Consider the following 16,624-nt stretch of genomic DNA (forward strand, 5'->3'; position numbering starts at 1 on the left):
TCTCAGGGCAGAGCAGCCATGGGCATCCCCAGGGCCACGAGCTGCAGCTCTCCCGTGCCAGGACCGCGGCCTCTCTGGGCCGCCCGGTGCCGTGTAATCCCCGTGGGGCGGATCAGGGTGCGAGGGCTGTGAGCCGGCTCTGAAGGAGGCCGGCCCGGGATCCCCGGTGGCCGTGTCCCGGGATCCCCGCTGCTTGTGGCCTGGGGCGGCTCCGCAGCCGCCGCTCCCCCTCCAGGAGGGGAGCCCGGGCCGCCCCGGCGCCCCCGCCGCGCCCTGCCCGGGGCGGGCCGAGCCCTCCCGGCTTTGCCGGCGCTTGCGGGGGATTAGCGGGGCAAAGCGCTCATCCGCCGCTGACCCCGAGGCAGGACCGCAGCCGGACCGGGGCCGTCCGCAGGAGGAGGAGGAGGAGGAGGAGGGCGAACCCGAGGCACGGCCGCCGGCGGTGGCGCAGCCCCGGCCCCTCGGCGGGGCTGGCTCTGCGGGGAGCGGAGGTTTCGCTGCGGGTAAATCCCCGGCCGGGGAGCGGCGGGCAGGGCAGAGGGGGTAGACCCGGGGCGGGCGGCCGCGCAGGGTCTCTCAGCGGAGCCACGCCTCGCCGAGGATCCGGGGCGGCCCGGCCCCCCCGGGATGCTGGCCCGGCCCCCGAGGGTGGTGCGGCCCCGGGCCGGGCCGGTCTTCCCGCTGCTGCTGCGGGGCCGGGACGGGCTGGGCCGGACGGGCGGGAGGGCTGGGGCTCCGCGGAGGCGGGAGGTGCCGGCACTGGGTATGTGTGAATGCGGGTTGGCCCTTGCGCTCTTTCGTTCAGGTGAATCCTGCTTGTTTCTACTTTTTTTTTTTTCTTTTCTTTTTTTTTTTTCTTTTCTTGTGAGTGAGTTTCTGGGTAAGGAATGCTTGCGGAGTAGTCGGGAGCGACGCCTGGAGCGCGTCGTGCCCGCGGTGGGACCAGCCGGGCGCTCTCGTAGCAGAGCAACGCCCTGCCCGCACCAGGGACACGCGGGACTGTGGCGTGGCCTCGGCAGGACACGCGTGAACTCTGCCCGTGCCCAGTGTACACCCACACCCCGTAACTTCTTGCCTGCTAATGCTAAGTGCTAGCAAATTTGCTTGTTGTGTGTAATGCTCTCCTTATCTTGCTGTCAAATGACTATATCACCTTAATATCAAGCCCTGCCAAAACTCATTGATACAGCTGCTAAATTAATTTTGAGTTGCCACTTAGCTGCCGTTAGAAGTTCTGAGAAATAAGGAGCGAGGTCGCACATATTGATTTTTATGGCCTTATAACGTTTTACTGTGTTAAAATAGGAAAATTGAGTGATGCTTTAGCTTTGAAAGCTACGTTATTCGCTAATATATTGATCTAGTGTTTAGTCATTGAAAAATTATTCTCATCACTTGCATTGCCTCTCGTCTGGGAGCCACAAAATGAGCTGGATATTATTCAGTTCATGGATTGCTAATGTCAGTTCATTACTTCTGGTGGCACAGAGTCCAAATACAATTTGATAATGAACCATTCTCCCTCCTGTTATTAATTTTGTTTTCATGATTGTAATGCCCCTGCATAAATATTATCTGTTGGATGACAATTGCCAAAAAATCTTTAGCTCTCATTTGTTTTCAAAATATCAGAGTTTTTAGAATTGACTACAGTAATTAAATTTAGCATTTTGTTTCTATGTTCTTTTCATATCCTCTTCCTTTAACTAAAAGTTGTCTTAGGAAAAGCTGGGGTTCTGTACTGGTGTCACGTTTAAACTCTGAAGGATTGTCATCCAGTGGGTAGCTCCTATGCACGAGATTAGATTGAATGCTTACAGCCCTTACTGATCCTTTAACCTGGTGCTTAAAAAAACCCTCTTCCAATGGAGTTCCCTGAGAATTGTAAACCTTAGCATGCAGTGGGACTTTGACTGTTGTGGTGCATGACAGGGAATGGAAGAAAACCAAGGTGGAACCTAACACTGAAGTAGATCTCTTGCATCCATGCCCCCTAAAAATGTTCAGAGAGTGAAGAGCTGAAGTGTCCCATGAGCAGGGCTGGCCAGTTCAGTCTGCAGCAAGTCAAAATGTCATGATCAGCTGAATAATAATCAGCAGATGAAATGTCAGTGTGGACACCCAATATGCATTTATCAGTAGAAGGAGATCAGGTACCAATACCACACAGTACTGTTTCTCTACTGCATGTAGAAGTTTTACAAAGGTCAAGGAGTCCAGAGGCATCAAGTGTCTCTGAAAGCTGTCTTGCCTTGTTGGGAAAGTTGTTGCTGAATGTCAGCAAAGAGAAAAAGTGTCTACAGAAGAGAGAGTAAACACTAAAAAGTGGCCTCTTAATTGGATCAGTTTCTTGCTTGAACAGCATTAGGATTGACATATATACTTTAAATTGTGCCCAGGAAATATATTGTCTGCTACTAGGTTAAATTTATCAGCACTCCTTGCCACCAAATGCTTTAAGTAACCATTTATTTCTGCATTTACATTAATTTAGGGTTTGGTTGTTGTATTCAAAGTTTACTTGGCAATGTCACTGCATGGTGCTTGCCTTTTCTACATCGTCAGATAACATCCGAGTTGCCTGACAGCTTCCAGGTTGTAAGATGTGGCAGGCTTGCAGTTTTCCCAACTGTAGCATAGGGCTGATATTCATTTTGTCAGTTGTCAAGCTATAACTCTTTATTTCCAGCATTTAAGTAGCATAGAATTCATCTCATCTAACATGTCTGCAACTGAAGATGTGTAATTGGGTTCCTTTTGTAGTCAATGGAAACTTAAGCAGTAGAACCAACAGAGTCTGAAGACCAAGCTGTTTTATCCTAAGATAGATACTAAGCAGGTCAGGTGAATCATTTTGATTGCTTTGCCTGACTAAAATGGAATCATAGCATCTAGCTTAGGTTCTAATAGGTGTATTCTACACACCAACTTAGGTGAAGCCCACCAAAGTTGATGTGACTTCTGTCTTACTCATGTAAGCACACAACAGTGAGAGAAATGGACTGACTGTTAGAGAAGCTTGTTGATTTTTACTGTTCATACTGTTCATCTACCATAGCTGGGGCTAAAGGGATTTTTCATTTTCCTCTCTGGAAGGTTTCTTGCAGATGGGAAGGACAGTTGTTTAGTTCTGGGAAAAGACTGGGGAACATATAGAGTGGAAAGTAGTAAGCCAGCTGATGTGCAGTCGAAGAGGATAATTCAAATAGACACGTGCACAGGACAAAAATTATGTAATTATACAAATTTTGTTGTTGTTTTAGAGTGAAATCATAACATTAAGTGCACTGAGCTCTTGACAAATTAAGGAAATAGCCCACCCTGTTGTGTTCCAAACACTTGTCTTTAACTGATTGCCAAACTAGATAATCTGCTCACATTGAGCTTAGATTTGGGTATAGTTCCCATAGGTTGTATCATCATTGAAATCAGAGGACAGATATTCCCCTAGAATTAAATGGGAGTGGTATTGGAATTTCCAGAGCAAAACTTACTCTTTGAATGATGGATAAGATAATATACTGCGTAAATTACTCATTACAGCTACATCTATGCAAGCTGAGAATCTGAGCTGCAATCCACCTTCTAAATTGAATGATCAAATTATTTGGACATTTAACCAGAAATTTCTAGGTGCTAGTATGATGAAGGGCATATTGTAGCCTCATGCTCTTGGTTTGTTTTGGGAATTCTGTACCTTTAACTTTCTTATTATAGTACTTGTCAGTGTGGCATAAACTCCTGAAATAAGAAGAAATGTGTTTTGGGATTTTATTGTGCCATTGCATTAAGCATTGCAGGGCCTCACTGTGATCTGTGATCAGTACCAGACCAATGAACTTCTAAATTAGATATTGGATAAAGGTGATAAAGGTGGTGAAAAAGTGAAGGGGGGGTTTATTTGATATAACAAGTCTCAACAGTCTTTTTTTCTGTTTGTTTGGGTTTTGTGAGGTTTTTTTGTTCGTGGTTTTTTGTGTTAGGGTGATTATTTTTTCTGGCGTCTGTTAGGCAAGAAGCCTAAATTTCACAATCTGAAGGAGTGCAAGTGTCACCTACAGAGAGGTAACAGACCTGACAGGCACTGTGAGCTAGTGTTGCTGGCACTTGACACCTACCGGTCGTGACACGTGTGAAGATATCTGGCAAATTACAGGGTAGGATATGTGCAGGAGCTATCTGTTTAGACACAATTGATGTTTGCAATGTGAAGGAGAGAGTGATGTGGACAAATAAAACAAAAGACAGTCTCAGTAGATCTGCTTTGAACTGGTTCCAGTTTTCAACACTTCAAGAAGATTGTGGTAGCCAGGAGACAAGAAGCTGATGGGAACCTAAAGGCTGGATTCATTGTAGTTATATATGAATTGGTGTCTGCTTTGCTAATCATGTAGGCTCCCTTTGTGGAGAAAGATGAACAATATGAGGCAAGGTGCCTCTCTTGTTTCATTAGCTCCTTATGGAGGAAATGGTTATATTTTCATTCAAGTGAGATGAAGGTCCATTCAGAAACTATGGGGAGGAAAGGTTTAGAGAGAAGTTGCACACTTAGGTGGTATGAAACAGGAGTAAAAATATTGGATTAACATGTAATATTCTATATGAAATTCAGGTTCTATTGTGCTTTCAGTGCAAACTTACAAGCTTATTCCCACTTGATGGTGTTTTCTGTAATACTCTGTGGCCTTGACTGTAGAGCCTCCACAGGACAATTGGTTTGTGTCTGAAGCTTGAGGTGCGATAAATGTACTTAACTGAATTGCCTTTGTAGCAATCAGATAGTCCACAGGAGATATACTGTGTTCTTATGAGCCTTCCCCTTCCCTTTCCAAACTAACTAGATACTGAAAATGATGGAGAATGCAGTGGTCTGCCGGCATGGATGCTGAACAGGGTATCTCTGGGTATTTCTAATGTGTGGCTTGAGGTCTGCTGCATAGGGTATGTTTGATGTGAAGCAAAAAATAATATAGGACTGGCTCATAAGAATTCTCACTCAATTTGTTATTATAACTGATACCAGATCCCCCTCTCAGAGAACAAAGGCCAAACAAACTAAAAACACCAACCAACCAACCAAACAAAAGAAAACCTGAAACAAAACAAGAAAAACCCCAACCACATTGGCTTATTGTCTTGGAACTCCAAATCCATTTTTTCCCTACCTCAAATACCCTGAATTTGATCACTGTGTCACAGTCTGTTTAGCTCTCTCAAATTTACAGGACAGTGTACTCTGGGATTTAAACTTTATTTCATGACCTCTTTAGGAACTGTAACAAACACAACAATTACAGGCTCAATCCCCTTTTGAGCAGGTCAGTCTATCACGTGAATTCATTTATTTACCATTCAAGCCATAAGTCATCATAACTTTTAACTCATGAACTTACAAGCAAACACAAAAGAACAAAACCTAGCTGGGGGTAAGAGACTGCTTATCCCTGCTCCTCAGTCGTGGTGCTGGTGTCCCCTGTGTCACACCAAGGAGCAGGAGAGCCTCAGCAGGTCCAGTAGCAGCTCTTGGGGTAAACTAATGTTTTACACCTTCCAGCTTGGAGGCATTTTATTTATACCTCCGGCTTGGAGGGCCTATACATTTTCATAAGTTAGCAGATTCTGGGGAAACTGCAGTAGGAAAGCTAATACGAGACAGATTTACCAGTAATGATGGTGCATAATTGCTCTTGAGCTTTTTTAGGCCACCTGTCAGCCTACTTGGTGATGCTCTTGCTTTGAACTACTGACACTGCTCCCAGCATCCATCAGGTCTTACCAGGAGCCAGATTAGTCAAAATCTGAGCAGAAGTGGAGTAAACTGTCATGCTGAGCACAACAGAAGTATTTCAAAGTGGTTTTTTCTAGTGGTTCAAGGGTACATTCCGAGCTTAGAGGTTTGGATCAAGTTGTAAGTTGTGGTGTTTTTTAAGTAAATTTTTAATAGTGAGGGGTATGATAAAATATCTAGGTGGTTGGTGATCCAGACATATTCCAGAGACAGTCCAATTTATTGCTGAAATATGAGGCTAAATCATTATCAGCTTTCTCAACTTCGGTGAGACGTAATAAAACATTATTTATCACCCAGAACAGAACACTTGAAATCATTCTATTTAATATATTTTTAATAATAGAAGAGGAAGCTAAACAATTTATCTGCAGGGGCTTGTTCTTGAACTTGGTGAAAGTGAGGAAACACAATGTTCAGTATAATTTACTCAAGTTATGATTTTGAAGCTATTAAATCAAAAGAATTATTCACATTAATTCTTTCTGGAATAGCACTCTTAAATTGTTGAACTGACAGCTATTGAATGCATGTTTTGTGAGGTATGTGGTGACTTTTCTTGAGATGATGATGTGCAACTAATATGATTTTCAGAGGAAAATGCAAGCATATGACAGTCTCTTTAGCACTTTTTTCTGATACCCAAATAGCACCTGCAGGATCATGTTTCCTCAGCCCTTTATCAGTTCTCATTGTACCAGTCTCTGCAGACAAATAAGCAATTGATACTGCAAGTCAATGGATTTCAGCTGCATACTGTCCTTATATAGTGAGTTAATGAAGCCTGGGAAGCTGTCTGAAACTGTAGGTTTGGTACCTGTTTTTTTTAGAATGCTCTGCTTGATTTAAAACATCTGTGCAGAGAGGTGGACCTTTATTTAGGGGTGTATTTGGAGATTCAAGGTATCAGAGTTTCCTGCTTGGCTCTGGCACATGCTAAATATATGAAACTGGCCTCTGAGTTCCTGCATCCTAAGTGCTTATCTTTGAAGGGGAGGGGATAAATCTTCCTTTCTTCAACTCCACGTAGCTTCTACTGTAAACTGGGTCAGAAGCTCCTATGTTTTCTTTTAATGAGAGACATAACAGGCCCTAGATTTTGATCGAAAATTACATATTCTATAGAAAACAGCCTGTACGCTGACAGGTTTCAATATGATTTGGATGCCTCAGTTCTTATGAAGGCACCTATTGATAGCTTTTTACTTTTTTTCTCTTGAAACAATCACTAGTTACAGATTTCATATACAGTAACAGCCTCAATTCTAAAAGAAATTTTGAAATTCCATCAGTATTGAATCCCTTGAAGAAAGGGTTTGGGATTATTAATCCTAATCCCTTTATCATCCCTAATTTGGTTATTGTTTTGTGTATTCCCAAATATAAGATAATTACAAAGCATTTATATATGAAGTGATTAAAAACCCAAAAATCCTAGAGTGACATTATATTTTCCTTGAAGTGCATGGGAAAACTTCCACTGGCTTCACTCAAGTCTGAAACTGGTTCAGATTTTCATTTGAATTTCCCTTCATTTAATACTATCTTGACAGCACATACCTGTATTAAGTTCTTGCTCGTTATGCTTTCTGTGCATGCACACTATATGCAAAAACATTTCTAGTGTTTGAGGCTGCATTTCTAGTGTTTGAGACTGTGTTTCTCCTCACATTCATAGGAAACCAATTGCTATTAACCATTTGTTGAGTGAACATTGAGATCTCTTTTTCCTAGGAGCCATCATTTGAGATGCTTCCGTTGACTGGGAAGACAATAATATTTGATAGCTTTCCTGATCCTTCAGATACCTGGGAAATAATTGAGACTATTGGCAAAGGAACATATGGAAAAGTTTTCAAGGTGTTAAATAAGAAAAATGGCAGCAAAGCAGCAGTCAAAATTTTGGATCCTGTTCACGTAAGCTACTTTAATTATTTGGTTTGTGCTTATTTATTTGTGAGTTTATGTAGTCTTCCTTTCTCTTTATCTTTGTATATCATTTGAATTAGAAGTGACAGTGAAATAAACTGCTTCAACCTGCCAAGTATCAGGCTAGCTATCAATGCATTTTTCTTATCATAAATAATCTTTGAAGTGGTTGCATTAGTAGAAGTCAGAAGTATACCTAAACTGTGTTACTTTTACTTTGGTTTATCCTTGTTTATCACTTATTTTCAGAAGCAGAACTGATTATTTTCCTTTTCAGTGCTACAAGTCCTAGCTTATTCTGTTCTTACTGTTGTTCTTTTGCCTTTATTTTCTTTTGACATAGTAGCCAGTAAGAAAGATATGTGCTTTTAAGTGCTTAAGATGTACCTTCAAGCATCTAAGTACACGCTTGTTGCTGGGTTACGTGCTATGAGTGATGCTTCAAAAATAAAATAGCATACTTTATTGTTATTGTTCATTCTGGGTTTTCAGACTGTGCCAAAATATGTAGATATCACAGAGGGATCCGTCTTTTAAAGTGGAAAATGCAAAGGTAGTAGTTCCTCCTCGCAAAGCACCAGGTGACTGGGAGGTGGAATTCTTATGTTGTAGAATATGGGTTTTTTTCTCAATAACTGACATTTGTTGGGTGGCAGATTAATGCTCAAAGAGTAAGGAAGAACATTAGTCTGGTTTGTAAAGGCATACATACCCCACTGACTTCAGTGGTGCTGCATGTGGCTTGGGATTTTTCTCTAGAACAGTAACCCACAAAACATGCACAAGCAGCTGTTCCTGTTTCAGTGGCCCATTTGAGTTCATCTTTTGCACTCCCAGTATAGGGTTGTGAGGCTTGTGCTTCCATTGCATGACCTCTGGGCAGGAAGGGAAGAGCGTGTCATGCCATGAGGAACCTTACAGTTCTGGAGTTGTACAACCACACAGGGCTCTGTCTACCTCTGCATAACACACAGAGTATCAAATTATGATCCCGTGGCCCGAAAGTCCATGAAATAGTGTGTTGCATTATCTTTGCTGGGTTTTTTGTTGATCTACTCTTTATTTCAGCATGCTTTCAAAACAGCAAAAGGATGCTCATCTCAATTCAATACCACCTACCTCTTGCAGAGTAAACATAATTGGCAGCCAAGCGATAAGGATCTTGATGACTTCAAATGCACTGGAAACTATTTCTGACTCTGCTGCTTTCTGTAAACAAGGTTCTTGTGCTTACAATGAATAGGCAGGACTTCCTTGCCACTGGTGTTTGTCTAAATGCCTGTTTAGCAGGAAATGCTTCCGCTTTCATGTGTTTCACAAGTGTTCAGGAATGACTCTTAAGTGGCAGCTGGCTATGGCAGGAATTACTGAAGGAATCAGGAAAAATGTCAATGTTGTGTACACTTTTGAGGTTGTAGGAAAAGTTTAAGGGATGATGGGAAGAAAGCAGAGGTAGTAATGCTGATGCTAGAGGAAAGAGAAATAGATTAAGAAGGAAAAACTGGAATAGAATCTAAAGAAAATGGAAGAAATAGAATGGATAAAGGTGCAATAAGAAAATGAAGAAGGACAAAGGTATAACTGATGAAAACAGATTCCTTATTTGAAAATGAAAAATTGAAGTAATGCAGTCACAGCCACACTCCAAGACCTGGCACTTTTAACTGAATGTATTACTGTTTTTATTCTAAGAACACTACTATTTTCTCCCTTCTATCTACAGGATGTCTGGAGTAGCTGCTGTGCCTCCATTTTATGCTAAAATGGCAATCCTATGTTAGAAATAGGGTGAAAGCAATAAACAGGTTCTTTTTGTTTAAACTGAAAGTATTATTAACAGCTGCAGAGGGAGCCATTGCAATGAAGAAAAAGATACTTTATGTATTTTCTTCTTTACGTTTTACAATTTTTTTCTTTGAAGATGGTTTCAAAATTGTGCCACTTGAGAGGTGGACTGGAAACAAAGCAGAGGAAATGTGGTTTTATAGGACTTGGTTTAACTGATATTTCCAAATTAAACTGGGAACCTACATTATCATGGGGGACATAAGGCTGAAATTAGCATTTCATATTTAATCCTTTAGAGCTCAGATTCTTTTTGTTGAATAACAGCTCAGCTTTTGAAACTGAGGAAAGTGAAGGTGTTTAAATGAGAATATATGAAGATGAAACTGAGAAACTCTCAGTCTTGTCCTCATGACTATAAGTAAATACCATTGTACTTTAGAACTCTTAGCCACATAATCCTGTATATAGGATGAAATATTCACTCAACCGTTTCTGATAGAGATACTTTTATGCAGGTAAATATATTAAATTCAACCAAACATTTCAAATTTTCTCCCTTCAGAAAATACAGAGGAAGATTTTTATTTTTAGTAGGCACAGAATGAATATTCATGTAGTTTCTCCTTATAATTGTATAAGTCTCATAAATTCTGAGTACCCCTCAGGAGATAGAAACCTCTATTAAATCACAGTAGGACAGTGGGCTAATTTTATTCCTATTTCCCCAAGGCAGTCAGAACAATTGTATGTTTTGTGTTTAGTTTCTTTGCTTTTGACTGTATTTTTTTCTTTTTTTTCTTTCTTTTATTTTTGCTAGATGAGTTTTCTCTCTTCATCTCTGCTTCCACTCTTTGTCCTCTGCCATCTTCAGTACCGTGGTTCTTCCTTCCTTCCTTCCTTGTACTTTTTTTTTCTGTGTTATGCTTATGGGAAAAAATAACTTAAAGTTAGTACCTCCTTTTTTTTGAAAGATGAAAATTTCTGCTGTTTTTTGGTTAATCCAATAACAAGATTGCTAAAACACTTCCTCGTGAGAAGACTTATTCTTGTAGTCTCCATATGAAACTCAATGGCCTGTTTCCTGAAGATCCTGCTGACTGACAAATTTCTTGGAGACAGATGGGTTGAACAGAATGAGAAGGAGCATCATTCATTGGAAAAACAAAGCATCCCATTTCTCTGCCATGGCCACTTCTATTTGGCAATGGTGAGACAGGTTTTTGACACTGAATAGATGCTTTTCATTGATTCAAAATCCACTTGTATGGATAGTGGAATTCACAAGGTAGCCCCCTTCTAGATTGGATTTTTCATTTCTTTTCATGTAGTTGTAAATAGCAAATTGTATTAAAAATATTTCAAATCAGGAAACAAGTATGTTAACATTTTTTGAGATCTAACCAATAGGGAAGATGACTGCAGCTATTCTGCCTTACCTGTGGTCAGGAAGGATTGAGTATTTTCTCAACAGGACTGAAATATTATCTAATCGTGTCCCTCAATGAGCAATTCCAGCACATAGATTAGAAGGGTTTGCCTGAGTCATCCAACGCCTGCCATTGCTGGCATCCATGTTTGGTCTGAAGGGGTTTGCACAGCTCTTGGTGCATGTGTTGGCAAAACCTGTCCTCACCTTGCACCTCCAAATGGATTTCCCTCACTAAGAAACCTAAAGTCTGTAAGGAAAGACTAACAAAAGCCACAACTCTTATAGTTCTATACGAAAACCCAGAGAAATAATGGATGTCACCAGCTTCTATGACTGTAGAAAATGAAAAAAACCTCTGGAAAGTGGGATGGTAAATGAGTAAGATGTGGCTGCAATCATACTTGTTTGTGCACAGAGAGGTAGAGAGGTAATTCCAACCGCACCATCTCTAGCTCGGGATACCCTTAAGACTAACGCAGTAACATGTAACTTCCCAAAGCATGTGCATATCTGCCTAGTTATGGATTCCACTGTCTTTGCCTTGAAGTCACAGAATGGGTAAGGTTGGAAGGGACCAACTGTGGATCATCTGATCCAACCTCCCTGCCCAAGTATGGTCATCCTAGAGCACATTGCACAGGGATTGTGTCCAGATGGTTCTTGAACATCTTCAGTGAGGGAGACTCCACAATGTCTCTGGGTAAACTGTTCCAGTTTTTGGTCATGCACACAGTAGAGAAGTTCTTCCTCATTTTCAGGTGGAACTTCCTGTGCATCAGTTTCTGGCCATTACCTCTCATCCTATTGCTTGGCACCACCAAGAAGATCCTGGCTCCATCCTCTTGACACCCTCCCTTCAGATGTTTATATACAGTGATGAGGTCCCCTCTCACTCATCTCTTCTAGAGGCTGAACAGTCCAGTTCCCTCAGCCTTTCCTTGTAAGAGAGATGCTCCAGTCTCTTAGTCATCTTTGCAACCCTACACTGGACGTGCTCCAGGGGCTCCAAGTCTCTCTTGTACTGAGGAGTCCAGAACTGGACACAGCACTCCAGAGGTGGCCTCACCAGGGCTCAGTAGAGGGACAGGATCACTTGACCTGCCAGCAGTGCTTTTCTTAAAGCACCCCAGGATGTCATTGGCCTTCTTGGTCACAAGGGCACACTGCTGGCTCCTGGACGGAGCCATTGTTGTCCACATGACCCTTGCTCCTTCCCCATTCTCCTGAGGGCTGCTCTGTCATACCCTGTATGTTCATTAGTGGAAATTGATAAAGACAAAATTTAAAAAATATTACTGTTTTGTATTGAGTAAACAGAACCAAGCTTTGTAGCCCTTTAAATGGTACGTTGATGTTCTATTTGTGTTTCCACTTCAAACTACATTTTAATTGCCAGAAAATGCTATGTGTTGGGTTTTTTTAAATGGCTATTGTTTTTTATTTAATAACTGCTATGTATTTCTCATTTGTGACACTAGGATATTGATGAAGAAATTGAAGCTGAATACAACATTTTGAAAGCTCTCTCTGATCATCCCAATGTAGTCAAATTCTACGGCATGTACTATAAGAAAGATGTGAAAAATGGAGATCAGCTTTGGCTAGTTCTTGAGGTAAATAATACAGAAAAATGAGAGTCTTATTCCAGTTGGCATTTCAATGTTGAGTATAAACCCAGTGAATGAGATGCAAGTAATTTGTTCAGTGTTTTCTTCTAGAGTGGTTATGTGTAAAGTGGTAAGTGCTGTTTAGTCTTTTCAATATCCTGATTTAAAGTTCTGCTCTGAGTTCAGGATTCTTATTTTGATACTGTATGGATAGTGCTGTGCCTTCAGAATTAAGATACAAAATCTAATGGGACTCATAGGATTTGCTACCTAAAATCTTTCTTTGGTGAAAGGCTTGCCATGGGAATCTTCCTCTGGTAGCATTTCTTTAAGTATGACTAACATATAACAGTTAAAGAACACAGTATGGAGATTTTTTCCTAAATGAAAGTGTAGAAATTATTTAACTGAATTAATTTTTTGTGGTTCAAGAAAATGCACAAATTGATAAATAAGCCAATAAAAGCAGGCTCCTGCCCAAATGCTGTTGAAAAGAGCAGGATTTCCTCAAATGAAGTCAGAGCAAGGTAAGGCCTGTAATTTGTGTGTTTCAGTCTTTAGTTTTGACTAATCTATGAGCAAAGAGCTTGATCATTATGGTTTTCATAGATTCATAGCCTGTTCTGCAAAAACTTCCTCTTGTACCCAGAGGAAAATAGAGAAGAATATCTCTGACAGGAATAGGGAGCTTTTCACAACAATCAAGGCTTTTGCTGTCATTTGATCAGTGTTTGATAAGGTTGAGATTGAAGAATTGGTTGTACTTTATGATTTGTTAGCTAATTAAATACAAATCTTCTGCCAAATATCTCAATGATACAAATTATTAAGTTAGACTGACATAAAAATGTCAGCTCTCTATGCAGTAACCATCTTGGAAAAACCAGTTTCCTTTGTGTCAGCTGGGCATTTGAAACTCCCATCTCTGAAACTTCTGGCCTTGAAGGTAGGGATGCCAAATAACCAGGATGCAACAGACTCTGAAGAAACAGTCAAATGTTTGCATTTTAAATTCATTTCACAAGAAATTGTGTTCTTAATGTGAAAAACACAAGCCTGCATATGGAGTATGTTTTATATCTGCTCTTTTCATGCCAAGCTGTACATATTAAAGTGATAGTATAGCGTGTGTGGAGGAGTCTTGGATGCTTTCTGTCGCTGCCCATGTAGATCCATGAATGCAGTGGATTTTGGCTGGTGTGTGTATTCATAGATATACATAAGTAGAAAAATAAATTTTAGTGTTGACTTTGGTGAAGCTTTCCTTTTAATACTTGTATATATGAAAGAAAATTGTCATGAAACAGGTTTCTCTATTGAAGTGGCACCTTCTTTTCAGCTTGTATTCAGCTTTACAGGGCTGTTGCAGTCTGCTTTTCACAACAGCTGTTAAGGTGTCCTGTAGTTGGTAAGACTGTATATCTTTTCATAGTCACCCTTTTGTGTTCTGTGTTGGGATCCATGGGCAGGAGATTTTGGAGAAAGTGTCACAAATTCCACTAGGAATGGATTGTGATACATGGCAAAACTCAGCATTTAGTAATGGATTTAGAGCCACCACCACAGTTTACCAACAAAATTATTCTCTTGAGTGTTTAAATCCATATATTTAGGTGTTATCAATTTTTTTTTCCTAGAGGAAAAAATCCTCACCTCATTGGGGTGTGTCCTATGCAATGTATCAGTGGCAAACTATCCTGGAAAGAAAGATTGTTGCCAGGTTTCTTTTCTCCTAATTCTGTCTTCAGCATTGGTTACATGAACTGTACCATTCAATTCTTATGTCTTTTTTAGTGTATACAGTGTGGTGATTTTTGATGTATCTCGTAGATTTTGGTAGCTCTTTCGTATTGCGCTTGGTCATATTTGAATTTGGGGGAAAAGAGGCTAATCAGGTTTGAACTAGGCTAAAGTAAGTGGCTGAGGTACAGTTTGGAGGCCAAAAGGGACCAAGAAGCTAAAAAGACTACCCTATTATATTGATAAGAGTTCTTGAGAGATTTTAGTCCCAAATATTGGAATTATAATACAATTGTCATGCCTCTTAAGTTAGCATCTGTTCTGAATACTGGAAAAGACGTTGAATGCATTTATGATGAGATTACTGCAGTCTTGGTGTGAAATATTCTACCCCACCTTCCATCTCTGTTCCCCCAAATGAATCTGTTCTTACGTGATTTGGTACCTATTGAACCTGTGGTCTCAAATTCTAGGATGAGATAGTTGGACGTTCCATTTTTAACTAAAATTGGCAGTTTCATTTGCTTCTTCTTCCAAGGCATATGTCAAAAATGAGGCAGTGGATGTTCACAGTCCAGGTTAAAGGGATTGTCCTCTGACTAGAAATGATTAAAGCAGAAAGAAATAGTTACCTACAACTAAATGGAATTTGGAGCTGACCTATTGGTGTGGGTCATCTGACAGTTATTAGTATGTCTACAGAAGCCAAAACCAGTTGCTTCAGAACGATGGAAATTATCTTCTGCAGAATAATCCTGGATAAACATGACATTTCTGCTGAATCTCCTCACATAAATAATTGCCTCATAGCACATGCCTTCACAGAAAATATTTTTTCAAATTTTAAGTGAAATTCCTCACTTTCTACTGAACATTTGAATTTAATTTTGTTTGCTGTGTTTCTGTCTCTCTGGTTATGTCTTCTAACTGATCTTGTTAAGCATTTTGAAGTTGCAATTCTGTGAGCTGGAAATATGCTTCTGAGAGAGTAGGAGCTGTTGTTCGAGGTTCTTTTTTCTTTTAAAAGAAATGATTTTTTGTATTATATATATTATAAAGTATCAAGACGTAAGTAGCGAGTCTCATACTTTGATTTAGCATTTCAGTGTAGCTTTAATTGGTAAAAAAATGTGTATAATGGTTACTTAGGAAAACAACCTTTTTCATAACACACTTCATGTTACACTCTAGAACAATATTTGTAGGAGGATTGTAAAGTTACCATGTTGTGCTCATCTTAAAATGTGTGAGGACCTAAATCTGAGATTAGTATAGAATATGAATTTTCACTAATAATTAAAAACTAGAGGAAATAACAGTGTGAGACCTTTTAGCGTCATTACCAGTTTTTTGGTAATAAAGGAACCAAACTTTCTCAGCTCAGTATTTTTAAGGAAAATACCTTTGGGAATGAAAGTGAAACAGGAATACATCTGTACAGAATACTCTTGACTCTCAGTTCAGAAACACCCTTATCTCTGTAGGCTGTGCTCAGATAGACTGAACATCTGTTCCTCTTTGGATGTTGTTCTAATCATGTTTATAATGAAGAATACTGCTGGAGGGAGGATTCCTGCCAGGTGCATTAAGCTTCATCACATGCATCCAGAGATGCAGGCTGAAGAAACTAGCCTATTGAGACTGTGTTTAAAAGAAATCCTAGGAGTATTATGCGTGGGATGAATCAGCTTAGCAGTTTCATGTCAGCAGACATCAGCACGATGACACAGCTAAGGCACAGTGTGCTGTAGCCCATCTTTTCTGCTCTGGATGTTAGTTCAGAAGAGAAAATGTCTAAGATAGTTGGAAATCATATCAGGCCCCACAGGTGAGCATGTAGGTCCAGGGCAAGTGGGGAGAACAAGTGGCACAGCCCTTGCCTGAGATCTGTTGCAAAGAACAACCTAGTCAAGAAAGAGTGAAGGCTGAAAATACCCCCCAGTAAGGTAAGCAGTAGGTGTTACACTGCTTTTACTTGCTACTGTAAGCCAGAAGCCAGAATCATAATGCAACATATTCCCACAGTTTGTTTCCTACAGAGATCAGGTAGAACTTTAAGAAGCATCTTAGTCCATTTTCAAAAGACACATAGTTATGGATGCCATATTTGAGACGAATTTGGGTTTGTGAGTCACATAAGTAAACAGTATATTGTATTGTTCTTGACATATTTTTATAGGAAATAGAGGAAACATGCATTATTTTTATAGTAATTTTTTTTACCATTATTTAATGAGTTAAAACTTACCTTGGTAGGGGAAAAATTTTGTAAGGAGTTTTTTTCCACCCAAAAATAGCCTAGTTTTTTAATACCAAAGCGTTTTGTAGCAACTTCTCATTTTT

At 40.2% G+C, this 16,624-nt stretch overlaps 1 protein-coding gene across 1 annotated transcript in view; it reads left to right on the plus strand.

Annotated features, from left to right (window-relative positions):
• The first annotated feature begins 358 nt into the window (after positions 1-358).
• MYO3A (myosin IIIA) overlaps positions 359-16,624 on the plus strand; it is a 115,224-nt gene continuing 98,958 nt past the window's right edge. Inside the window, 3 exon segments of the mRNA XM_050324826.1 lie at positions 359-503; positions 7,523-7,705; positions 12,413-12,547. Of these exon segments, the coding sequence (XP_050180783.1) occupies positions 7,538-7,705; positions 12,413-12,547 (303 nt within the window). The 5' untranslated portion in view covers positions 359-503; positions 7,523-7,537.

This window comes from Myiozetetes cayanensis, unplaced genomic scaffold (assembly GCF_022539395.1).
Source record: "Myiozetetes cayanensis isolate MyiCay16 unplaced genomic scaffold, myiCay2020 scf1, whole genome shotgun sequence".
Taxonomy (NCBI): domain Eukaryota; kingdom Metazoa; phylum Chordata; class Aves; order Passeriformes; family Tyrannidae; genus Myiozetetes; species Myiozetetes cayanensis.